The sequence below is a fragment of the Scedosporium apiospermum genome (assembly GCF_000732125.1).
Source record: "Scedosporium apiospermum strain IHEM 14462 chromosome Unknown SEQ_SAPIO_0044, whole genome shotgun sequence".
NCBI classification, from domain to species: Eukaryota; Fungi; Ascomycota; class Sordariomycetes; order Microascales; family Microascaceae; genus Scedosporium; species Scedosporium apiospermum.
In genome coordinates, this window is record NW_015971745.1 from 410,179 (window position 1) to 436,558 (window position 26,380).

The 26,380-nt window shown below is 52.2% G+C and overlaps 4 protein-coding genes across 4 annotated transcripts; 2 read left to right on the plus strand and 2 right to left on the minus strand.

Annotated features, from left to right (window-relative positions):
- Nucleotides 1–508: 508 nt before the first annotated feature.
- On the minus strand, nucleotides 509–6,102 carry SAPIO_CDS0970 (RasGEF domain-containing protein; the record flags this gene model as incomplete). Its single annotated transcript, XM_016783638.1, has 2 exons — nucleotides 509–5,525; nucleotides 5,690–6,102. The coding sequence occupies 2 exons, from the start codon at nucleotides 6,100–6,102 to the stop codon at nucleotides 509–511; spliced, it is 5,430 nt and encodes a 1,809-aa protein (XP_016645912.1).
- A 6,844-nt stretch (nucleotides 6,103–12,946) lies between these two features.
- SAPIO_CDS0971 (uncharacterized protein) lies at nucleotides 12,947–18,246 on the plus strand (the record flags this gene model as incomplete). The annotated part of the gene is made up of 6 exons (XM_016783639.1): nucleotides 12,947–12,952; nucleotides 13,076–13,303; nucleotides 13,376–13,612; nucleotides 13,668–13,722; nucleotides 14,226–14,360; nucleotides 14,411–18,246. 6 exons carry the CDS (start codon nucleotides 12,947–12,949, stop codon nucleotides 18,244–18,246), a joined length of 4,497 nt encoding a protein of 1,498 aa, XP_016645913.1.
- A 3,187-nt stretch (nucleotides 18,247–21,433) lies between these two features.
- On the minus strand, nucleotides 21,434–24,108 carry SAPIO_CDS0972 (Vesicular-fusion protein sec18; the record flags this gene model as incomplete). Its single annotated transcript, XM_016783640.1, has 5 exons — nucleotides 21,434–21,911; nucleotides 21,985–22,144; nucleotides 22,220–22,338; nucleotides 22,438–23,832; nucleotides 23,888–24,108. 5 exons carry the CDS (start codon nucleotides 24,106–24,108, stop codon nucleotides 21,434–21,436), a joined length of 2,373 nt encoding a protein of 790 aa, XP_016645914.1.
- An 877-nt stretch (nucleotides 24,109–24,985) lies between these two features.
- Nucleotides 24,986–26,159, plus strand: SAPIO_CDS0973 (uncharacterized protein; the record flags this gene model as incomplete). Its single annotated transcript, XM_016783641.1, has 2 exons — nucleotides 24,986–25,474; nucleotides 25,539–26,159. The coding sequence occupies 2 exons, from the start codon at nucleotides 24,986–24,988 to the stop codon at nucleotides 26,157–26,159; spliced, it is 1,110 nt and encodes a 369-aa protein (XP_016645915.1).
- Between the last annotated feature and the right edge of the window lie 221 nt (nucleotides 26,160–26,380).

The window sequence follows — 26,380 nt, forward strand, 5'->3', positions numbered from 1 at the left end:
ACAAAAACAAGAGACAAGAAAAAGGGAAGCACTGCTTAACATAGAGATTTAGGTCTGGAGGGACCATAGAGAGAGGGTGCAAAAAAAAAAAAAAAACGGGTTAGCAGAATAAACGAAAACCACGCTGAGATGATGATGTGCTTCCTGTATGGCATGATATTGCGTTTCAGTAGGGAGAATGTAAGAGCGAGTGAGTAGGTGAGCGAGAGAAAGAGAGAATGTATGTGCGTGTAAGAGGTCGTGGATATGGTAGAGTCGGTTCCGTATTAGATTAGAGGGGGTCTCGTAGGAGCGGCAGGTAATTCGCAGTAAGAAAAGAGATCGCCGGCCGTGGATATCGAAAAGAAAGCAAGTGATTATGACTAGACCAGCCTGTTTCTGGCATCGGCAAGATTAAACGGAATATGTGAAAGATATACACATGTAAAGAGTTAAAAGTAGAGAGAGAGTGAGCGAGCAAGGGGGGAAGCGAGAGTGAGAGGGCGAGAGGGGGAGACGGCCGCCGGATCTACTCGAGGCTCTCCGAATGGCGCCGGATCTCCTCATCCGACAACGCGCTCATCCAAAGACACCTCTCTGTGATTCCTTCAATAGGTTGAAACTCATACAACGTACTCTCCTCAAGCAGCCTCAGCAACGACTTCACCACGGATGCCGCGCAGCGACATCTCTCAAAGTTAACAAGCGGCGCCGTAGTCGGCGAGCTCGCAATCTCCGAAGGCCGCTGCGCGTTGAAGAGGAGGTCGTGCGTGTAGATGCCCACGAAGGGAATGCACCCGGAACTCGCGCCTCCTTCCATCTCGGCGCGGAGGCTGTGGAAGTTTCGCGTGGGGGAGACGAGCTGCTCGAGATCGCGGAACGTCTTGACGTCGTGCGGGGGAACGAGGGCCCAGGTTTGCGAGAGGCGCGTTACTTCCTGGCTCGAGAGTGCGATGACGATCTGCGCCATCGTGGCGAAGTTGCGGTACCGGCGGCTGTGCGTGGCGATGTGGATGAACTTGATGATGCACCGCGCGCGCTCCTCCATGTCCTGTGTCAGCACGATCTCGGACACGGCCCACTTGACCATGATGTTGAAGCGCGCGATGACGACCTCGACGCCGCGCGCGTCTGTGTTCCGCAAGAAGTCGACCCACGAGCGGGAGTCGTTGTTGGTCGCATTCTTCCACTCCATGTCGATGAGCTCCTTCCAGTCAATCTCGTTGAGCGCGTCCTTCTCGATCAGTGTGAACTGCTGAGCGAGGATCTCCGAGTCAAAGGCGAGGATGAAGGGTAGATGGATTGAGTACTTGTGGCTCAAATCGGGATCGGCAATCTTGGGCGCTCCGCGCAGAGCCTCGGCCGTGCCGGTGGGATCACGGGGCGACATCGGTCGGAAGGTTGTCGTCGGCGTCGTGTCGGGAGTGGGCGGCAGCGGCTTCTGCACCCATAGCTGATGCTCGTGGAGCTGAGGGACATTGGCAGCCTCGGGAGACATTTGCAGCGCTTGAGCAAGCGTCTTGGGCGGCGACAACTTGTCGTCGACGGGAGGGGACATCATTCCTTTGGACAGGATGAAGCCTTGGCGAGGTGACGGAAGGTTGTTAGTCGATCCTAGAGCATAGGTATCAATTTCCGGAGCCTCGGACAGCTCCGATGAAAGGTCGCTGCCGCCGCCGGCATCACTGTCATCATCAAGGAACGACGTATCTCCTTCATCGTCCTGTCCGTCGTTTTCGACTGGGCCTTCGGGTCGCTCTATTTCCGCCCCCTTGATCCGCCTAAGAGAGGGAGTCTCTTGAATCAAGTCAAAGGACGCTTGAGCAGATCTTTCGGTCCCATCCTCGTCGCCGTTATCCTCCCTCTCGCTTTCAAACGGAGAGTCGTCATCGGCTCCTCGAAGAATAGAAATATCCGCCCACTCCTTGGTCGATGGCCTGGTCTGGCCCTCATCAGCAAGGCCTCGGTCGAGCAACGGGATAGAGCAATACGAGGGCTCAGAGGACAGGAAGGATCGGAGTTCCGTGACCGGCCTCTCAGGAGACAACAAGAAGCTGTTGTGAACATCGGATGACGGCTCAGGGATGCCGCTGAGTCGATGGTTTAGGATGCCATCGTCCGCACCACCCATGATCTCCAAGTGGCGGCGTTCCCTCTTCTCCTCCTGCGCCTGAGCCGGGTCGCCGAGGGCTTTACCGATATCCTCAGGATCAGTCTGGGGCGAGATACGGTGCTCGGCAGGCGGCCTAGGCTTCTTCTCGTACTTGCCCTCGAGCTTCAACAACGCAGACTCCACACCACCATCGTCATCGACGTCATCGGGAATCTGGGCCAACTTTCGAGCTTCGGCCTCGAAGGACGGCCGCATAATCGGTTTCGACGAATGCGTGCTAAACAGGGAGAGTTGCCTCTTGCTGGGTTGGTTCGCAAGGGCACCCAATGAAAATGTCTCGTTCTGACCCTGGGAGAAATCGCTCGATACAACGTCGACATAGCCGCTCGACTCGGGCTGTTGCAAATACGAGCTGCGGAGAGATTCAGAGTAAGCAGTCAACGACCCAACTGACTGGGAATGCCTTAACGGAGCCGCTAGCTCTCCAACAGTAGCCACGGCGCCAAGGTTCCCACCGGGTCTCCTCCGCAGGACACGAAGAGGTTGCGGCATCACTTCGGAGCTGTCCATGATCGAACCTTCGGACTGAGTCGTTGCGTCGAAACTTCGGATGGTCATAGGACGTGCGGTGCTACTGTGGAACGAATTATGTCGCCGATGAAGAACAGAGCTGACGGAGGGGATCGTTCTGCTTGACCTTTGACGATTATGGAACCTCGTGGAACGGAGCCGAGAGGTGCTAGAAGGATACATGCCGACTTGAATAGACTGTTCCATAGAGGGATAGGAGGCAATATAGGAGGGGTGGTCGGTAGAGGCGCGACCACCTAGTGTAGCCATGTCGGGAATGAAAGGAGGAAGTGGATCGGAGGACAAAGAAGTGCGTGTGAGATGCTGGTTGAGGAGGAAAGAGGAACGTCTGGGAGTGCCCATCGGCCGGCCTGGAGGAGTAGTGGGAGGCGTGGGGTCTCCATTATTGGGCGCAAATGTGTCGGCGAAAGCTTCAAGCGAAGGGTTGATGACCGGGAGAGCGCCGTGCATCGTTGGCATGTCGAACGCCGTATCATCGACAATCACAATCGACTTGCTCCCTGTCGTGATGGCCATCTCGCTCTGCGGCCGGAATCCTGACATCTTCGGCAAATCATCGAACGAGGTATCCAGGTGCGCAGATGAGTACTCGACCGCCTCGTCCGTCCCGTGTCGTAAAGTGTCGTTGAGCACGGGCGTCGTTAACGCCGCTCTCTGCGCCGCCTCCACCGCGGCCTCCGCAGCCGCATCCTCTCGGACCGCCGTTTTAAAATCCTCCGCAATCTCGGCGCCAAGCAAATCTATCCTCACTGGAGGCCGAGTGCCGTTTTGGCGAGGGCGTGCCTGAGGGACGATGGCTGTTCCTGGCAATCTGTTGGTCGTCGCGCCGCGGGGGCCGATGGGGGAAATGTTGATAAAGTTGCCGTGGGTCGTCGAATCGCCCTGACCTCTTGTGCTAAGCGCCCGGCGGACACTGCCAATAAGCCTCTTCATACCCTGGCTGGACATCGCCGACGCCCCAGACTTTTCCTTTTGATCAAGGTTGGGATTCATCTGGAGAACCGTCGTCTCGCGTTGGGGGTCACCGATGGAACTCGGCGAAACAACATCGACAAAGGCGTGGCCAGGCGGTAGAAGGTCACCTCTCACCAGACTACCAGCATATGGCACTGCTAAAGCAATCTCGGTGTTATCCTTGAAGCTCGACTTGTCGACGCTGTGCTCCCGTAGAGAGTCCGTGATGCTTCCGTTACGCTTATGCACAGGGCGTATTCTCTTTCCAACCAACGCCTTGGGTGTAACGGCGACAAGGCCCGTGCTGGTGAGGAGAGGGTTAATCGGGACGGGGTGGGTAGCCGGCGTCATGTGGGAACTTGACTGGAGATTCCTCAAGTTCTTCGCGGGGAACGAGCAAGACACAATGTCTAGGCTAGTGATACTAATAGGGGACCCTGCTTGCCGCCTATCTAGATCCTCAATCGCGTTTTGATACTGGTCTTCCGGCGTTCCAGGGCGCTCCACGACAGACCCATCATGCGGTGTGCTCGCAAGAAACCCTCTCGGCGTAGAAGCCTCGGAGGGTTCAAAGTCCGGAGTCGACATCATCGCGAGATCCAACTGGGGAGGCCCGCAATCAGACGATTCCCAATGGCTAGGGTCAAGGTTCGGGTCCCTATGTCCGGCAATGCCACCAGGCGCAATCGGTGCGTCCCCTGAGTCAAAGTCGAAGCCATCCCAGAACTGGGCGCAAACTCGCCTCCAGCACTTCTTCAACTCGGCCAAGATTTTGAGATGGACCCTGCCGTTCTCGATGTCTTGGGACAAATCATCCACGAGATCATTCAGAAGGTTGCAAAAGGTCACTCGTAACGTGTACTGCACCACGAAGTCGTCGACGAAGTAGTTGAGAATCCAATGGCGCAGTGCAACAAAGGTTCGAACCCTAACAACCATTCCGATCTCATCGCCCCTATCGATGGCCCACCTCAGCCGCGCAAAAAGCATGCGGATGAGATCCATTGGCTCCAGGAAGGCGCGGAAGGTGAGGAAGAAGTCGGATATTAGTTCGTAATCGAGGAAAGTCGGAGAAGTGATCTCGGCCACAAGACGAGGCGGTGTCGCGGCGGTCACGGTGCCAGTAGAAGAAGCATACCTCACAATCGCGCGATCGTCACAGGCAGGCTTGAAGGTTAGGGCATCGAACATGGCTGGTTGGATGACAAGGTGAGTAGAGAGATAGGTAGAACGGAACGGGATTTGGAGTTGAGGCGAAGTTGGACTCAGGACAGGGGGGATAGGGTTGGAGGGGGGAGGCTGCGGTATTGCTGAGATGGCTACATTCAGACGGCTGGGCCGTCTCGACGAGAAGCGGCTGGGTATTGTTAAGGTGGGTTCCCCGAGTCGAGCATTGAGGAAGGAAGGGTGGCTAGACGAAACCTCCTCCGTAGGCGCGTACGAAGATCCCCGTATCACAGGGGTACCCTTCAGGGAAAACCGAGGCGAGCCTATCCTCCAGGAAGGAATAGCAACATCAAGGATTGGCGGGCCAGCAGTGTCGATATCCTCCATTGTCCTCGGCCTCGGCTCGTCCGCGGGCTTCGAGATAACAACTTTGAAAGCCCCATCACCCATCTCCCTTACAACATTGGTTTCGCGGACAGTTGAATCGGAGAGAGCTCGCCGCCTCCTCGGTTGGGGTTGAATACCAGACATCGGGGTTAGTTCAGAGTCGAGCGAAGGAGCAGGCGTCGACTCCCATAGATGGCTAAACGAATTATCATTCGATTCCTCCTTCTGTTTCTTCTCGGCAACAAGCGCATCCAAGCCAGCGGTGCTAGGCGGTGTGACGGGAAAGACGAAATGCGGCTGCGGTGGCCGTTGATGCGCCGGTCGGACAGTCGGCCTATTCCACAATGTCAATCCTTTTACCATTCCTCAATCAACAATCATCTCTTTCCTCAAAGAGGGGGTGGGGATTCAAGTCTCGCGGTGGCGACGACACGAGACAAGCCTCGGAGTAGAAACTGGGGAGCGGCTGCCGTCCCACCAGCAACAGTCCACACGCACCTTAGATATATGCGACCATTGTGCCCGACATTCGCGACAGTAAACTGCCTCCCCTCGCGCCCACCAGAGTTGCCATCGGGGGCAATATCGACTTTCTCGCTCTCGGGATCCTTCCTTATCCTCCATGTATACACATTCTCCTCCTGAGATTTTCGCTCGGTGACGGGAACTAGCGGTCTTGATGTGCCAGAAGGTTGTCGTATTAACCTCCCCGCCCGGAGGGCCGCCGCCGATTCCCTACCACCAGATACGCCTAAAGCCATCGCCCTCGCTAATCTCGCGTCCTGTGCCGGGCCTCGAGTTGGTAACTGGTTGTTTCTCGCGCTGGGATCGCGCTGGGGAGTGCGGGCGCTGAGGTCGGCGACGGTTGGCGGGTTCGAGCCGAGAGGCTGGATCGTCTCCATGGCCTCCATGATCCGGTCGGTGTGCTCAAAAGAGAGAGCTTCGGGGGCTCAATTTATCGAATACTACACGACGAGGCGGCATCGAGTCAATACAATGTTTTCCTCCCAAAAACGAGGCGGCACATTGCCAACAACAAAGAGAGAGACACGCGATCGTCAAGTTCGGGGCTCGTGTCGGAAAAGGTGCGAGGGGAGAAAACAGGCGCGTTGATGTTGTGCGCACCGGGAGTGGTGGTTCAGAGGAGGTTGGCAGCGAGCCGGCTTTTTTTTCCCTCTGGTTATGGGAACGGGAGTGGGTTTCCGGGGAAAGGGTTTTTTCTCCCTATATTTTTTTAATTTGTTGCGGGTTAGACGAGTCGCTACTTACTTGAGAACGCCATCCATCGGGACAATTCGTAGATGCAGAATAACAAAATGAGGCTTCCTGTACTCAGAGGAGGAGAGAAAAAGCAAGACAGTGTGGTGTTACAGAGGTAAAATGACAGGACTTGGAAAGGATTGCTACAAGGTGACGAAGAGGAGATGGATTGATGTTGGTGAAGGGGACGTGGACCAGCGGCTGGCTGGGCTAGGCTGGGGACTCTGGGAGCAAGCTGAGAGTACGAAATGGGACTGGGACCGGCCAGGATCAAGGGACGAGCACCAAGTACTACGAAGCAGTGTACGAAGTACGAGGTACAAGTAAGTACATCAATGTAGTTACTTTGGGTACAGTACAAGTACACACTCTGCCAATCTTGGAAGCTCCGGCCCACTTCCAACCATCAATGGCGTGGAAGTACTTCCTAGCCCGGCTGGGCTGTACCGATGTACCCATTTGTGTCTCCCAAGTACTTTTCCAATAAACACACGCTTGCAGTATTACCTTGAATTCACAGTGCTGTACTTTAATGTGCTGCCCGCTATCTGAGAGTCTTCCTCTTCGTACATGGTCGCAATACATTGAAGAGCCCTTGAGTGGTCGAGAGTCACCTACAGCAGCCACGCGCTCACCAGAACACATCTGTGCGTGCAGAATCGCTCTATTCTTCGACATTTTTAGCATATGCGGAGTGATCCTCTTCGATCTCCTGTCACAGTCACTTCTTTATCTCAGTCATTCAAGGTCAATATCGCCAGGCCATCCGCTCGTCATTACATGTGGGGTCGCAGATAGGCAACTTACACATCCTTGCACTTCATACACTACTTCGTACATCGTAGAAGACGGGACGAAAGACTCCACTGCACAGCGAGAACCGACGGAAATCAGAAAGCAGTATGAGGTACAAAGTACTAGTACAAATACTGTTACCTATTAAATACCACCTGGCACGAGGGGCGGGGAGCATCATCCGAAAGAAGCCCTGTGCTGATGACAGTTTTGGGGGATCAATCATCGAACCAGAATTCGGGCGTGGCGGCAGAGAATGCAGTCACACAGTACGTTTTCCATGGGACATCCATGACCGGGATCTCAGTACTGCCCCCTATTTTGGCTCAACCCATATCTACACTAAGAGGGAGACCAGAGGAAAAGGGAAGAAAAAAAAAAAAGCTTTACCAAGTGGCTGGGTCGACGCGACGTTGGATGGGGCCCTGGGCTAGAAATTACCCTGCGACCCCAAAACCTGCTCATCAATGTTTACCTGTAAATATAGTACGATTTCGCGCCCTTACAGAGAGTGGAGAAGGCAGATTTGCGATGGAATGGATTGGAAACATGAACATGCCTTGAATTAGACGGATGGATTGTCGCAATGCAATGCATAGCAACGGAAGACAGCGACGTTTGTGCACAGGCATGAAGTGTCTTACAAGGAGCATTGAAGTTTGTGCGTCCACGCAAGTGCAATGTTTGCTCTCAAACTCTGACAATATCAGAACATGGAAGTACGAAGTACACAATATTATTCAGCAGTCCACATATCAAGCACAACCAGCAATGAACAGTCCCAAGTCGGCCGAACTTTACGACATACGAGGTACACTGCCGAGGCACCGCAATCCGTTGTCGCCCAGTGGTCCTGGCGAAGGACAATGTACATAGTACGCTCCTGCCATCAAACCTCGCGACTTCGTCCTTCCATTGAGTCAAGATTACTTCGTACACTTCTCTCGCGACCGTGGTACAACGACCCTGGATTAATCTCTTCCATGCTGACTGCCCTTGCTCCTTGCTCCGGGCGGTCAGGCTTGGTGTAGTTTAGTTACTCCGTGGACATGGCTTAACATGGCCTCGCCGGCCCCACACGAAGATTGACCCGGGTGCGTAACAGCTTTCGTCACTGCATGACATGGTTGAAAGTGCCGCCCCTCCACCATTCTATGAAGGAGGACCTTGACATTGATGCGTCATGAGGAACATTCTCGGAAGAGAGGCTGCCTTCTCTTGCATCGATCAATGATGTAGACTTCGTGCGAAGTAGATTAATACTTCGTAGGCAGAAGGGCAACGTGCAGGTTCAGGTTGGAGACAATGCAAAGTACAATGGAGGATGGAAACATCAGTTGGCGTAGCATGGACGGAACAGTATCATGATGAAGCGCAAGGTGCAATAACTCACTTGGTAAAAGGCCCTAGCAAACTGGCGAACAGCCAGTTGTATTCTCCAATCCATCAATTGATGGTCCTGCACGCTGCAGAGGCTGGTTAAGGTGATGGACTGTGCAGCCTAACGCTGCAATGTCCATCACGGGCCTGCAGGCCTTGAGCATAACGGCCAATCGAAATCCCTGCCTCCTCTATTTTACGACTCTGTTCTTGACAATCCTTCTTCCCTTCCGCACTCCGATGAACTTAAGCGAGATGCGCGAATCAAGTGTGCCAATTGCTCATGCCGAAGACCTTCGAGACAAGATCTCTATTACTTCTTTTTCGGAACCGAATGGCCACCAGCATGAGAAGCATCACTTCAATGATCACTGAGAGACGGATCCCTGGGCTATATTAATGAAAGTACGAAGTAATTCGGACATGAAGCCACCCACTTCCTGTCCCTGGTCTCCCTGGTCTCCAAGGCGGAGGGTCCCCTGGTATCTATCCAATTGAGAAGTACTTCGTATATCCCCACGACCAGGCATTGCCCATTCTTACAGGGGGGGAAATTAGTTTAGCTCCCGGACAAACAACTGACTGCCTTGGGGCTCGGTAACAGTGGACAGTGGGATGGAGCGTGCCGAACGTGGTGACCTCAGTTAATTACACTCGAAATGAAGACACGATGAAAACCCTGGGTTGAGCAAGGAAGTCCCTGTATTTGTGCCCAGAAGTGCTTGTAATTGCTGAACAAAGAGCATCGTGCGTTGCGAGGGAAGTAAACGATGAATACATGTACAAGGTACTTCGTACGAAGCACAAAAATTTCGGAGGCTATGACAAAGAGCAGGAGTGCCCCGAAATTTGAAGCATGGGAACAATCCCGAACCTGGCGATTCAGGCATTCAATGCTGATATGCCCTTGACGCTGATCAAGGCATGCTCACCCCTCATGACTCTTTGCCAGACTTTGCCCCACGTCCCTTCCAAATCACCTTGATGTTCCATATGATGCTGGATTCTTGGAGAAGACCTGCCAAGCGATTTTGCCTGGCTAGGCCAAGGACTGGTGGAGAAGCTGACTTCGGTGCATTAGGGAGTGGGTTTGTGGCGGGCTCTCAAGTTTTCTTTTCTTTGTCGTTCGCTAGGCGAGGAATGAATCCCGCGCCGCTTTCATGTTGTTGGGGAAAGGATGAATTCCCAGCTCAGTGTCCGATTTTCTGAGGCTCGACCGACTGTGACACCCAAGACCTGTAAGTAGCTAGACGACATATTGAGTCTTGCGAAGCAGGTTATTGATCACGAGAAACTCGGTTTCAAATTGGTGGCTTTGCTCCCGGGGAAGCAGGAATGGGAATGGCTTCTCCTTCGTACGAAGCACGAGGCCTTTGTCCTCCACGCCGATTTCCTTGGCAAACGGCGAACGCACAAGACAATCTTCTTGCCTCCCTTCTCTCGCAGGTTTATTCTTGCTTTTTTCCGGTCCTCCTTCACAAAGGCGGACAGACGGCAGGGGTCAATTAACAAGCCGTCCGCGGCACCAAATTAGAACATATCCGGGGGGGGGAGCTCAATTCCAACGCCCTGCGTCCCCGCAAATGCCAGAAATCTCCAATCGAGGAAAGTAGCGTTCGTCTCGATCAAAACAAAAGAATGCTGTCCCGGGTTTTTCACAAGTTCAAGTTTGTTTTGGGCAATTCGACTTTCCTGACGCGGCCTTCCGGTTTGAAGGACCGGGCAATGGCATTGAGTTCTCGGGCTTTTCAGAGTGCATAATCCGCGGACTATTTCTCCGGAAGATCCAGGTTTACTATACAGGTATACTCGGTAGTTTTGGGCAAGGATACCTTCGCGAACCCGGATTCAACGCGCTGGAAGTGCGTTAAGAGAAAAAAGACTTGCTCTCAGGACTTCGAGGTGAGGATATTCTTCACCTCGGCAAGTTCAGGACGCGTTTCCAAATTCCATGCCTCACTCAAAAGTAGTACATGAGCGTTCAATATACCGGAAACATTGGGGAAAACATGGCAGGACCACAATTTCGCAGAACGACGCGTGGGAACCTGCCACGCGGCCGAGTCTTGGATGTCTCGCTCCTGAAGAAAACAATCAAGAGAGCCATCTTAATACACCGGCAAGCCAAGAGATCATTCCTTTGGAGTCTATCCTCCCACACCTCCTCAGGTATCTCAACCGAACTGATCACGCACTAAGGCAAGCCACCTCCATTTTCGTCCAATATTGCAATAATCCCACGCAGTAGCTTGGCATACACGACCCTCGAATGCGATCTTCTTCGCATCTTCCTCGTTTAATAAACTTGATGGCTTAAAGTGAGACACGAGACTTGTTCCAAGGGAAGTCTAGCTCACCCACAAGCGGCAGCCTCGATTTCCCCATTCGTACTCCACCCCCTTCAATCTACATTTCCAGAAGCCTGATAACATGCAAGAACGAAGAAACAACAGGGTTTTAAACTTTGGCTACTCCAAACTGGTGGTGTGTTCGAGTGATGTTCTAGCCTCTCATGACAAGGTTCTAGTCTCCTCTCAACTGTTCAAACTATTCAAACCTTGGGGACCGTATACTAGTACTCGGTTGGAACTTGGAGGTACATTCTGTGGAGGGCTGCCAAGCACGAACGATGTGTAAAACTAAAGGACTAAATCGGAAACTATCTACTATCTGCTAGGGACGTGTAAAGAAGTGCCATGTGTGGTTTCTATTCCATGAGGGGCCCACGCTAAGTAATGACCCCAATCGCCCGGGAGGGGCTCAACGGTCGTAGAGATTCGACTCGCAAAGAGATGGGAGATGGCCTGCCCTAGCGATTACACTAGGGCTGAGAGAACATCTCAAGGAATCTCTTTCGAATATGGCGTTGGAAGAGCCACAACGGCTTCACTATCTTAAAACCAACGATGATCCACCCCGACCTCGCTATCAAAAGTCCCCCCAAACTCATGACGACATCGCCAACCGCTCAACAAGGGGTCCTGCAGAACACCCACGTTTTCACGCCAAAGTCGGAAATAAAAGAAAAAATCCCTCGGTGGGATTAACCCATACCCCCGCATACTCAAAGATACAGAAAAGTAGACGAACTAGAGCCATGAAGAGTTTAGAAGAGGAAGTCACACAAATTATATGGTCTTGTCGTCCTATGTTCATATGCGGGCATGTTGGGAATGGGCTGGTCTACTGGACTGAGCCCCCCACTTGATGTTGCATCCGGGATCGGTGTCGGATGTCCTGAACCGCGGTGCTGGGTTACGTCGCGGGGTTCATTGGCTCCCTGCCACGAGGCTAGAAGGGGCGCGCTATCCGATCTTTGGGCTTTATCGTCCGATACTTGATGGCTATCTTTTTTTGCGAAAGTGGGGGACTTTGGTCCGTCCCATGTTTAACGAGGTGGACGACAGACAAATAAGATGGACTCCAGGGCACAGCGAGATTCCTGGCAACGAACAGGCCGATGAGCTCTGCTCAGGAAGCCTACAAGCTCCCAACAGACTACGAAGACGACAAGCCCCCCTTCCCAGGCATCAGAGCGGAGGCGAGAAGGAAATAACTGCGTACATACCCCCCAGAGAGTCTAATATATGCCAGGCTATCAAGTGGCGAACAGCAAGGAACTTGAACTCTCTATCAAAACCCTGACATAACTTGACAAGCATGTTGAGGCCAACTCCGTAGACTGCTGTAAGGCCTGCCAGGACCAGAACCACACCCCGTACATGCAGCTATAAGCATAAGGAACTGGGGAGCACTTCATCTTCCAACGGTCGATGATCCATTGACGAAGTTCAACGTAGTTGAATATTCTTCAACGGCTCCATCTACCAGTTCACAGAGGAATTCAAGGGTAAAATACAGCCTGTAACTGTGTGCCTCAGGTAACTCTCGGAGTCACTTCATGTTCTCGTCACTGTAAACCTGTTCTGATGACAGCAAACTGCCCTCTCTCGACTCTTTACTTTGGGGATCAAATAGTCACACACAAAAAAAAAAAAAAAAAAAAAAAAAAAAAAAAAATTACTGTCAAATATACGAATTACGAATTACGAATATAAAATGGGCCCAAACGATCGTCTTTTTCATTCTCATGATCTTGGACTATGATGAGAGGGCTCCCGTAATTATGGGTGCCATCTTGTCCATCCAACCAGGCAGTGCTACCCCGCCCGATTGCCAGGTCCGACCCGCAGGAGACGACATCTACGCCTTGGGCATACACGCACCAGGAATGGCGACGCCAGCCGACACCACGATGAGGACTCGCCCTCAATCAGTGAAAACGGGAGTCATTGGATCAATTTTCTTCGGCGCAGCGCCATGTTAGTGAGTAGCGGTGAGAATGGTTGGAATGGCTGGAGACCCAGCGGTAAGGTGATACCGCAACCCTTAGCCCGCTGTCCGAGACCCTTGCGTAGCTAATAACTAGTGTCCGCGTCGATGCTCTAGCAAGCCGGTATGACTACGGTGCATCTACGGCCCACTGAAAACGGCAACTCTCGAGAGCGCGCATCGTCCCTTAGCTTTCGCCAGAACAGGCTTCACAGACTGAGCACCATTTCGTCCCGCTTGTCCTCCCGGCCCGCTAACGGCGTCGAATCCAAAGCCGATATCAACGGACCGCTCGGCCTGAATCTCCTCAATGAGCCATCCGAGCCCCGCGTTGACTTCATCTTTGTGCGTTTCTCATCACTACTTCAAAATACCATATTTAAGCGCGACTACTAAACTAAGTTTCGGGCAACACAGATACACGGCCTAGGTGGAGGATCTAGGAAAACATGGAGCTATTCGCCTGACCCTCACATGTTCTGGCCCAAGGAATGGTTGCCGAACGAAACCGGGTTCAGGCATGTTCGTCTTCATAGTTATGGGTATAACTCCGACTGGACTACGAGGAAGGACAGCCACTTGACCGTCCATGATTTTGGACAGGCGTTGCTCGCTGACCTCCGTAACTCCCCCCACCTCCGCAAAAATGGCCATGTAAGTCGCTTCAATTCAGGTGCTGTTTTGGTGGCTTCTGCTGACGAAATACCAGACCCCGATTGTGTTTGTGGCCCACAGCATGGGTGGCTTGGTCGCGAAGAAGGCAGGTTGAGAGAATTCGAAAGGCTTTGGATATAATCTACCTTGGACGAAGCACTGACAATCTCTAGGCATACCTCCTAGCTACCCGAGACCCAATCTACCAGGATATTGCCCGACGAATTCACACCATGTACTTTCTAGGTACTCCACATCGCGGAGCCGATTCGGCGCACATTGCAAAGCTTCTACGTCGCTCGGTCGGTTATGGGACAAAGGCGTTCCTTGATGACCTTGTACCGGGCAGCGATACCCTCTATGTTAGTCGAGACTTATTTCTTTGGATAGTCCCGAACACAGCACGACTCTGACGCTTGCTCACAGCAAATAAATGATGAATTCCGGCATGTTTGTGAAAATATCCGCCTTTGGTCCTTCGCTGAGGGCCTACCGACAAGTTTCGGTCTTACGTCGTCACTAGTTGTAGAAAAAGAATCTGCAGTTTTAGGTGGGTGGTATCTTAATCGACTTGCCTTCGTTAACTACCTGCTGATTCAATCTTATTTTGCAGGGCTACCCAAAGAACATGTCCGGTATATCGAAGCCGATCATCGTCACATTTGCAAGTTCGACTCCCCAACCAATCCCAACTACATGACCCTACGGAAAGCGTTCCTGACTACTGTTGAAGATCTGGAAGCTGACGGTGAGTTTACTAGGTTCCTAGATACGATTGTAGGATGCTAATTCTCACAGCTCCGTTCCGGCGGCGGGACGAATACACATCTCAGATGAAGAAAGTTGCTTCACTTCTACGAGTGGATCAGAGACCGGATGCGGTCCTCCTGGCAACAAGCGAGAAGCAACATTCTGGGTCCTGTCAATGGTTGACGGAAAGCAAGACGTTCCAAGAATGGGTAGAAAATCCGGTTGTTTGTTCGGAAGAAGAAATTGCCCCATCAAAAGAGCCTCCATTGGCTAAACAGCCAAAAATCTTATGGCTCAAAGGCCGCCCCGGAACCGGTAAGTCGGTGGCCGCCGGCCATGTCGTCCGCTACCTACAAACGTGCAACCTCGACTGCAGTTTCTATTTCTTCGAACATAAGAACCAAGGTGGCTCGACAGTAGCCGCGTTTCTTCGATCTCTAGCATTTCAAATGGCTGAATCTAGCTTCGAGGTCCGCCGCACCGTCGTGTCCATGGCAGAGGACGGCATCAAAATCAATCACGACGACCACCATATGCTTTGGACTAGTCTCTTCGCCGAGCGAATCTTGAAGGTGGAGTACACTCGGCCTCAGTTTTGGGTGATAGATGCAGTCGACGAATGCTCGACTAAGGGTATGCCAGCCCTGGTGTCGATGCTGTCAAGCCTAGGCAGCAAGACTCCTGTCCGAGTCTTCATGACCAGCCGGCCTGGTGGACAACTGGGACGACTCCTCTCATGGGAGTGGACTGAGTTTTCCGAGATTACCACCGGACAGGAAGGATCTTTAAGGGACATTGAGCTCTTTGTGAAGGCTAGGTGCTCTGGGGCAAGTGACACTGGCTTGGTCGCGGATGTCCTTGCCAAGTGCAACGGCGTCTTCCTCTGGGCTTCGCTGACAGTGGCCAAGCTGGAGGAAGCGTACAGCGTCGAGGATAAACAAGATATTCTCCGGCAAATACCACCCGAGATGGACATGTTCTACTCCCGCATTATCACGTCTATTGCCGGGTCGCCGAGCTCCGAGCTTGCCAGATGCATCCTAAAATGGACGATCTGCTCACCTAGACCGCTCTATTACGGAGAACTCGCAGAAGCTGTGAAGCTAGATATTAGCCGAACGTTAACAGCATCCGCAAGTGAGCTCGAAACAATGGCGGGGCATCTCGTATTCGTGGATACCCAGTCTCAGATTCATATCATGCACCAGACAGCGTCGGAGTTCTTAACCCGGAAAAGGGAAGGCTTTTGGATCGACCGCGCAGCAGCGCACTCCAAACTCGCCGAGATTTGCCTTACTGTTCTCTGTGGGACCGAATTCGCGCCACCAAGACTGCGTCGAGGGGGCACAACCAAAAGTACTGCTCTTGCAACCAAAAGCACTGTCCTCTCACCACTTGCCGACTACGCTGCCCTCAACTTCTCGTACCATCTCATGCATGGCTCTCCCGCCGCCGACGGGCCCCTCATCCTGCTGAACAAATTTCTCAAATCTAATGTTCTGACGTGGATCGAGAAAACAGCCAGCACCGATAATCTCTGGACCCTACAGATCACCGCTCAAAGGTTGAAGGCGTATCTAGGCCGACGAGCAAAGTACCAATCACTAGTTAGCGTCGAAACTGAGACAGTTGCGAGGTGGGCTGCCGATATCTACCATATAGTTGCGGCCTTTCATTCTAGTTTGCTCACTTCGCCATCTTCGATTTACCTCCTCATCCCCCAACTTTGTCCTCCTAAGTCGATTATCCGGAAACTTTTCGCCAAACCATCTGGGCAATTGAGAATTGCAGGTTCGTCAGAAGAAGACTGGAGCGAGAGGCTAGCGTGTTATTTGTTCCCAGAGGAGGCGTCCGCTGTTACCTGCTGTGCCCGATTCCTCGCAGTCGGTCTTACCGATGGCGACATTAGAATCTACTGTATCGCCGGATCTGATACGTTCGACTCGGCGGGGACGTTAGCACATGGGAAAAAAGTCCGACAACTAGCCTTCAACCGGTCATCTTCACTCCTAGCCTCATGTAGTGCTAGAAAGCTAATGCTATGGGATATCCATACGTCTTCTCGCGGGTCTTCATTCCCATGTCTCTGGTCGCGGAACCTCGATTTCACCCCATCGCACATGGCCTTTCATCCAGATGGGAACTCTATCGTGCTCGCAAACCCCCAACACAGTTCAATCGTCGCTTTCGAAGCTGCGGATGGCCGTAAGGGAGAACCGATCCTCCTTCACGCATTGGTAGACTCGGACTCGAGCTCCTCTGATGATGAGAGTGGTGACGAACAGGTAGCTGCGTGGATGCCATCAGAGTGGATTCGACTCGATGCCAGCCACAGACTCGCTGCGCTGGCTTATAGGAATGCGACCGTCTTGATATGGGATCTGGATTCCATCGAAGAAATCGGCAAATTTGAAAGGGAAGCATTCGAGGATGTATACGTTACCGCGCCACCTCTTGACATGATATTCAACCCAATTTCCGAGCTCGAACTCCTTGCCATCACATACAAGGACGGAGACATGGTGACGTGTAACCCCTGGACTTTGGAGCAGACGAATAAATGCCATCTCCCAGTCTTACTATTTACGCTAGCCACCACCTCGGATGGTCGGGTCCTGGCAGGCGCGACAGACGATGGAGAAATCTATCTCTTCCTATGGGAGACTCTGCAGCGTGTGTATAAAATAAATAGACTCGACGACCAGTTTCGAATCCATGACATTGTATTCTCAACCGATAACCGGCAACTTTTCGACATTGGAGGGCACTCCTGCACTGTCTGGGAGCCGTTCATCCTTGCACCGAGGGATGAGTCGGACGACGGCAAGTCCTCGGAAGCTCACAGCGAAGAAGACATCGTCCTGGAGTCGCCAGTCTCTCTCGCGCGCGTGTTTGAATGGGGGAGGGCGATCACAGCCATCGAACAGGCGGACCACGGAAACTGTCTCATGGTCGGACGACAAGATGGCACGATTGAGATATGCGAGCTGAGAACCGGCGACGTCATGGACAAACTGGCGCTCCACGACTCGTTTGCCGAAATAGAACACATTGATTGGAACGAGGAGAAGGGCGTATTTCTTAGCGTGGATACGATTGGCCGCTGTATACTTACACGACTGTCATTTATTAAACAGGGCACTACCAAAGTGCAGACCTGTTGTTTGTTGGACCATCGAGAAGGGGCCTCTGTTCGGCAGGCATTGATCGGTCCCAAAGCCGAATCGCTGCTTATCTGCACCGAGTCGAGCGCCAAGATCATAGGACTTGATGGAGGTCTCGTAGCAGAGGAGACATGTCTCCCGGGGAGCTGGTGGATGAGGCATCTATCCAACGACTCTCATCTGATCGCCATTCAAGAGAATACTCTCCACCTTTTCGAATGGGCCTCTCTAAAGCGTCTATCACAAACCGACGGAATTGCACTTCTTGTCCCCGAGTTTCCTGTGCAAGTTACAAGCCGGAACCCGTGGATTAGCGGTGCTGGTTCGAGCTATTTCGCGCAGTGCATCGTCGATGGAGCGTCGCGGGTCCGAACAAGCAACATTTTCGCCCTGGACACGTCCGAGATCACCCTCGAAACGAAAGCAATGTCGCTTCAGACGCTTTATACTGAATCGCTCAGGGTACAGGCTGTGCTAGGTTGCTTGAAATCAAGATTATTCATCCTCGAGACGAGCGGATGGGTGTGCTCAATTAGTCTTAAGCGCTTGAGCAAGGCGACTCATTACACGCGGCACTTCTTCATCCCGCATACTTGGCGCTCGGGAGGTGGTTATATCGTGATCAAGGTAGTTTCTAAGACCGCGGTGGCGTTTGGGAGAGGGGAGCAGTTGATGATCTTTCATGGATTCTTGGAGTTTGAGGAGAAGGCGGCGCTTTGAGACCAGCCGGACGGAATTTGGCATCGACGGTAGCTATATATACTCCCTAGCTCTTGTGCCTGTGGTCAAGGATCTCGGCGTCTCCATCACGCTCATCGACCAGGTCATGACGTCCTACTTGATGCCGGCATCGCCCCGTCCTTCATGGCAACACTTCATGCCGCAGACAGAATAGCAACTACAACGCCTATTTCTTTTTTTGGTTTTGCCTTGTACTGCGAGACGAGCAGCGCCGTGAGGTTTATATTTCTGTATAAAGAGCATACGCCACAGTACTTTTAGACCTGATCGCGTAGTCGTTAGATATTGTTATATAGAAAAGTACCAACGCTCAATACCTGGCATCCTAGGACAGATCTGGGCCTCCACACACACACACTCTCTCCCCCCCCCTTCTCTCTCTCTCTTTCTCACTCACTCACTCTCTCACACACACACTTCACACACACACACACACACACACACACACACACACACACACGTTTATGAGACAGACTCTGCGTGTGCATTGACTCCGAGCAAACGGCACCTGATCACCTATTTTGTCGGAGCTGAGCAACACAACCCAAAGTTAAGGGTAACTACGCTTACCCAGGAATATGGGTCAATGGGATCAATAGGAATCTGCATCGCACAGCTTCACTGACAGAGGGAACAGAAGAAAAGTAGAAATAAAGTGATATTGAAAAGAAAAGTAAAGGAATGGCTCTCAAGAAACAGCTTCCGGAATCGAGGGAAACGACTGATCGCTCACTGTCAAGTGCGTTCCCCTCCTAACAACACATTGAACTACCCGGCTTCTCCGTCCTCCTTTTTCCTTGGTTGTGGGAGCCCTTCTCCCCTTATATGCTTGTAAGTGAGGTCCGAATGTGTGGCTCGCAAGTTTCCCTCGTGGCTGCGGCTGGCCATTCCAGTGTGGCACTGCGGAATGCCAACCGCCCTATGCACCAACACATTATAATGTTCTTTGATCGCTGTCTGAATGTTGGCCTTCTCTCTCGAGGCCGGGAAACGCCCATCCCTTTCTAGGATTTCGCTCCATCTATAACAAAGAAATCCAAAACAGAAATATGCTACTGCCGTTTTGTAGTTAATTGAGCCTTCGCGTAAGTGATTGCCTCCGTCACTTTAACAATAAACTCCTCGACGCTATCGTATCCTCCACCATCTACCCCCTTCACCTCGGCAATATAAGTGAGGACAGCCTTGATACCGAGACCAATGACAAACTTGCCCTAGCGTCGACCCTGTTCACTGGATACTTCATCCTCAATTTGGCTGCAGATGTTCGAGGCAGCCAACTCTGTGTATCCCCCGGCGCTGGTAAGTATGGCCCTGTTTCCCTGCTATTTTTCACCAGTTACACCTTAATGTAACATATTGTAGTGATAAATTGGATGCGATACCGCGCGACCCATGCAACTGAGTGCAAGCCTTCCTTTTTTTCTAGCAGCGGTTGCTCTGTATACAACCCTGGGCCGACTGTTGCCTAATCGGCCTGATATACTATGCTGTTGTCAGGACACGACTGTTAACCGACGGTCAAGGAGTTCTGCCGGCACTTACTATTAAGGGTTACCCCTCATTTCCGCTACTAATTGAAAAGAATAAAAGGCTTCCTTGGCCGGATCTATCCGGATTCCCGTGGCGGATTTCCGTACCGTCTATCTTGAACACCGTCTGCGGCGGCGGCCCTGGAGCCCTGCTTGGCTTACTGGCGACCTCTGGCGGCCCTGTGCTGTGCCACCAGAAACATCTTTTCGAAGGTCAAAAGGTAGGATTGTATGGTGCCAAATGTTCAATGCATTGGCGGGCTATCGATGGTTAGAGGGCCGGGGATCGTCAGGACCGAGAGCCTCGTGTTTGCGGCCAGTGAACAGTTGTTGTTGTTCCAGGAAGAGAAACTATCCTAGAAAGGAAACATTGCCTGAAAAGGCCAGTGCCTCCGTTGACATTTGGTACAAAGGTAGAGCCAATGTGATTTGATGAAAGGGGATAATAGATGAAGAAGAAGAGGGAAATGGCCTAGGTGACGGTGATGGAACTCTTGTTAGAAATTAGGTCGAAGTCCTATGTCCCTCGAGGAATATCAAAGTTTACGAAGGGCGACTTGAGTAATCACTCATGTCTCGATTGGCAGGGGCATGCATGGGTAATGCTGTTGGAATATCTGATGTGGCATACACTTGCGGTGACAAGATTTAGAAACAGAACTGAGCTTAGGCCTGATCAGGTGTGCTCGGACAGCCTTGATGCTGAGACCGCCGACAAACTTACCCCAGCATCGATCCTTATCGCTGGATACTTGATCTTCAATCTGGCTGCAGATGTTCGAGGCAGCCAACTCTATATATTTTCCAGCTGTTGTAAGTACAGCCCTGTTTCCCTGCCATTTTTCACCAGTTATGCCTTGGTGTAATATGTTGTAGTGATAAATTGGATGCGATACTGCGCGACCTGCGCAACTGAGTGCAAGCCTTGCTAATGGGATTTGATGAAAGGGAATGGGCCGGATGGTAGATGAAGAAGAGAGAAATGACCTGGGGAGGTGGTAACGGAACTTTAAGATATGCTCTTATTGGAAATTGGGTTCAAGACGTGTGTTGTCCTCTGAGGAGAAAATACGGTATGTTGTTTTAGATGAGCAGAACTCCAGGAAAGCCGAGCTCTTCGGAGTTCATAACGTTGAAATTGGAAGGGCCGAAATGCCATTTCCGTTTCCATTTCCTTCCCCATTTCAGTTCCTATTTCCTTTTACAATATGAGGCGGGGGAGACCCGGAGGCGTATAGAAAAGAAGGAAAGGGGGGTTGAGGGCCCGATTTACACTAGTCAAGCTGCGCTTTCCCTTCATATTGTTCTTCAAGGTCTGTAAGCACGAATTCATTCCTCGGGAAAGCTTCGATAATCATTTGTCTTGCGATTGGCAGGAGGCATGGGTAATGCCACTTCTTCAGCTGCCCTCATCGTCCTGATGACCCCGATTTGGAAGGTATAGATGGAGCTATTAATGGATATTAAGGACCGCTGCTTCTGGGACAATATATATTAGTTTAGGCCACAAGGGAAGGAGGGATTATAGTGGGAATAAATTGATGAGCTGAATAAAAAAAAATCTATAACAATAGGCCCTCTCACCCCAGCAATCACTCCAGTTGTCCTTTCCGTTTCCGCCATTTTGCAGTCAGTTACGCCTTGGCGTAAACGATGGCCTCAGACACCTTCTGTATGAACCCCTCCACGCCGTCGTGCCCTTCGTCCTGCATCACCTTCGCCTCAGCCAGGTAGGTCAGCACGGGCTTGATGCCCAGTCCCACCGTAAACCTGCCCGTACGCTGCTCTTCGTCACTCGCAGCCTGGACCCGGATCTGCTCGCAGATGTACCTAACCGCTGACTCTGAGTATGCACCACTCTTCGTGAGCACTTCCGCGAGTTCCTCCAACGTCTTTAGGGGATTCACAACAACCTGCCGATTGAAGGAAGTATCCACCTGGAGGAGTTTGAGAACATGCATGTTCGACGAGGTTACAAATGTGAGCAGACGGTGCCCCTTAGGCGGTGGCGTCCGGATGAGAGTGATGAGAGCTTGGAGAATGGTGTTTGAGAAGCGAGACCCGATAGGCGAGTACTCGATAAGGCGCTCAAAATCGTCAAGGATGAGTAGACTATACAATTGTTTAGTCCATGAGCGGTTGTCACGAGCGGATGCTAGATAGGGGGGTTAAGTCCTGTACATACCTCATGGGTGACTTGTAAGCGTCGGTAAACACCTTGTGGATGTAGTCCTTCTTTGCAAAATCATCCCGGTAAGGCACCACATCCATGGGGGAGAGAACCTTGACAAACGGAAAGCCGGATTGCTTGGCGATAAAGGCGGCCAAGGCCGTCTTTCCTGACCCTAGAGGACCATGGAAAAGAACACTTAGGTGACGCAGAGAATCGGACAGCCGAACGGTACTGCAGTATTCCTGACCTTCCTGGAGAATCTTGTCAAAACTCGCCGGACTAAATTTGATAAGCCCCATCGGCAGCAGCAGGTCGAGAGAATCCTCAGCCACGCCATAGGCCGGAATAATCTCCACCAAGGCGCCCCTATAAGTAATCATCGATTAGTGTTAGAAACTTGAACCGTTAAGGGACACCCGAAGAAAGGTGAAGAGGGCGAGGTAAGAAGGTGGGGGGTGTACGTACATGAAGTCCTCACGCCCTACTTTCAAGTTCTCGGTGTCTTTCGCCACGACACCCCTCTCATTGGCCTCCATGTGCCGATTCAGCGCGAACGATGTGGCAGACCTCACAAGGCCAGCAATCTCAGCACCGCTAAAGTTCTTGGTGAGTTTCGCAATCTCCTCAACGTCAACGTCATCGGCGAGGACACCATTCTGTCTCATCTCGCTTGTGTGAATATTGAGAATCTGCACACGGCCGTGCTCGTCAGGAAGCGAAATCTCAAGCTGCAACTCTAGACGACCGGGACGAAGCAAAGCCTCGTCGATCATGTCTTTTCGGTTCGTCATTCCGATGAGCAGAATATTGTTGAGCTGGTCGACACCATCGAGCTTCGTGAGAAGCTGGTTGACAATAGAGTCACCCACACCGGTACCACCACCAACTCCGGATCCTCGCTGCTTACACACAGCGTCCAGCTCGTCGAAAATGATTATGTGAAGGTCGCTCTCATCACCGCGTTCCTTGTACTCTTTCTCTGCGTCGGCGAAGACCTTTCGGATGTTCTCCTCCGATTGACCGACGTACTTGTTGAGAACTTCGGGACCATTGATGACCTTTGGTTCCTTGGCGTTTAGGACTTTGCCAATCTGACGAGCGATCAGAGTCTTTCCGGTTCCGGGAGGGCCGTAAAGGAGTATACCCTTTACGTGCTGGATCTTAAGGCGCTCGATAAACTGCGGCGGGAACACACGCGATGCAAATGCTCTTCGGAAGAGGATGGCAAACTCATCGTCTAGACCACCAATACCTATGTCGGTGAAGCTGAAGTCGGATGTTATTATAGCCTTCCTTGTGCTGCCGGTTGCAGAGGACTTTAGCTTAAGACCAGTCCTCTGGTCCCTTCCGTCAGCCGTTAGTAGAATCTCCGTCTGCTGAACCAAAATGCCGCGGCTATTTGGATCGGTGAGAACAGCGCCAGAGCCACCATCTTGTTGACCCAAGGCGGTCAGTGTCACACTAGTAACAGTGAAGAGAAGTGGTATTCCGCGGTAATCCATGAGAATCTGTTGTCCCGGTTGCAACACTTGGTCCCTGAAAGTACTCAGGAAGACAGGATTGAGCTCGTCATCGCTATAAACGTCATCCGTTTTCTTACTGGGTGAAGCGAAGCTGACTTGGAGCTGGACGGCGCCGAGATAGGCGTTCTTCCCGTAGCGGAAGGGATCGTAGGGTTGGCCCACAAAGACGTCCCGCTGTGCTATCCTCGCCCATTGCCTCTGTTTCTCATTTAGGGCAATGTAGCCGGAAGGAAAGCCGGGGATCCCCCGTGCCGCGACGACGTACTCGCCGCCTTCTTGGGTCCGGATCAGTACGTGTGAGTTTCCCTCACCGAAATCGTTGGGGCTCACGGCACACCTTATAACCCTTGTTAGTAGGCGGACTTGTAGGAGCTTCTAAGGGGATTACTAACACGTTCTCATAGATGAGGCTGCTCTGAAGAATACGGTCCTGAACCTTGCCTACTTGGAGGTTGATGCCCCCTCGTTGGGGGCCTTGTTGGGAAGGAGGCGGGGGACCACGAGATGGCATGTAGCCCGGACTCCTGGGTCCTGGGGGCCCTCCGGGTGCTCCGGGACCTCTGGGACCTCCGAATCCTCCGGGGCCGTCGCGATAACCGCCTTTGTTATACATTGTGAATGGTGGCGGGTGTATGCTGATGGGTGGGTAGTTCGAGGAAGAGATGATTACGGGTGAAGAGGTAACACGATCGAGCTTATATAACCGTCGCTAAGGCCTCAAAGTATTTGTTTTTTTTTTATGAATGAGGGAAAGAGCCAGCTGTCCTCTATGAATAGGAAAGGAAGAAGCTACGATTGTATGGATGGAGAAGTTACGAACTGTATTGATGGAAGGCGGAAGTCACGGTCATTGGTGCCTGCCCAAACTTGCCCCTTAGCGGACTTTGTAACACATGAAATCCGCCGCAGTAGCTAAAGCGGGGCACTTTGACATTACGTGTACTCAGTACGCCCAAGCGCTCCTTCTTTCATTGTAAAGGATGTGTTTGAGTCGAAGTACCTTCGTACCTGCATCAGCCCAATAGGGTTCCTGGCTGGTCGATCGCAAGCCCGCTTGAGGAAGCCACGATCAAGTGTGGTGACTGACCTCTTTGCCTTTGTACCTCAGTAGTTGCCACTAAATACGACGTTGTCCCTTGGAAATCGGGTTGAAGCCAAAGGTGTTTCGTCACATCGAAGAAGTACTTCCTGAAAGCGGAAAGCGCGGGGCGGTTTGCGATTAGATACACCAGCTGCCACCAGCTATAGCCCTACCATTGTCACTTGCCATCATCTGTATCTTATTGTTTGAACGTTGTGCTACCTCTCAGCAGCTGCTTCACCGGGCTCACCGAAGGACGACAGTAAACTTTTTTGGAGAGACCGCTTCGACCCCACCAACCTCAACTTTCAGAGACACCACGGTTAGCAATACATTTGATCAATTGTCCTGATCAAGCTCCCTTGCCCTGCCAGCGGAGCCTCCCAAAGGAGGAAACCCCACAGGGAACATGCCATCGGTCCAAACGCTCCTTTTCTCCCCAGCGGAGCTCGCCTATCTTCACGCCTCCCTCTCCCTCCCGACCCCAATCCGCCCCGATGGCCGCAAGCCAACCCAGTTCCGCCCATTAACCGCCGAAACGGGCATTCTACCGGCCACCAACGGAAGCGCGAGGGTATGTTTTGCCGACGGCACCGAAGCGATCGTGGGCGTCAAGGCAGAGATTCAGAAGACCATCGACCCGCGAGCGACCAGCCTTCCTGTCTACACTGCGTCTAGGGGAGAGCAATCGAGGACGGAGGATGACGAGGGGCGAGCGCCGGAGCCGGCGGCGAGTAACGAGTGGCTTGAGATTACCGTAGAGATACCAGGATACAGGGATGATGACGCGACGACGGTGTTCTTAGCGTCGATGTTGAGCGAGGCCCTGGTCGCCGATGGAGAGTTTGCGAAGAAGCTTGTGATAAATCGGAGGTTTCACTGGAAACTCTACCTCGATGTTTGTTTTCCTTCCTTCTTTTTCGTATGACGCATCGTCGAGTTCCCGCTAACGAAATGGACAGATATTCCTCATCTCCCCTCCACTGTCATATCCTCTACCTCTCCTCTCCTTAACGACACATCTCGCCCTTCTCTCCACGAGGTTACCGAGACTCAAATCAGAAGGCGATGAGGACCCCATGTTCGACGACGATTGGGAGGCCGCCACGTATCTCTACCCACCGGTCTCGTCCGCTTCTAGTTCCAGACCACCAATCACACTTCTCGTCGTAGCTATAGGTGACAACATCTTCTTCGACCCATCAAGCGAGGAACTTGCTGTCGCCGAGGTCGCGCTAGCGATATCAGTCGCCGAGTGCCCCAATGTGTGCAAGGGCGCAGATGTAATGGAAATCGATTCTAGCCGCACTTTCAAGATGCTCTCTATGAGGTCGATTGACCCTCCCTCGCGGCTAACACCTCCTGGGATCCCTGATGTGGAGAACCCTACCACGGGTACCTCTGGAGCGGCGACGCCGAGCAAGAAGCCGCAGCAGAAGGCGCAGACCTCTAAAGGAGTGTGGAGGGCGCCTTTGGGAGGCGCGAAATTCGGCATGATACAGTTGATGATACAGCAGGTTATGGGGAAGGGTGGTGTTGCGAATGAGGTGTTGGATGGTGTTGCTGGTGTGGATTTGAGTTAGGGGTCTGGAAGGAGGGAATATTCGGCGTAAAAGTGAACTTGAAACCAAATAGATGAAAGGCTTGGGATGGGAATCGTCCATAAGCCTCAAAGTGTAACACCAAACTTATATTGTGCCATGTCTCTGTAGATCTCTAAATATTCCTCCGGGATATCTTCCAACATGTTCTACCTTTCGAGAACCAGCGAGCCCATTAACGTCCCCTCTCTCCTTTCCCAAAT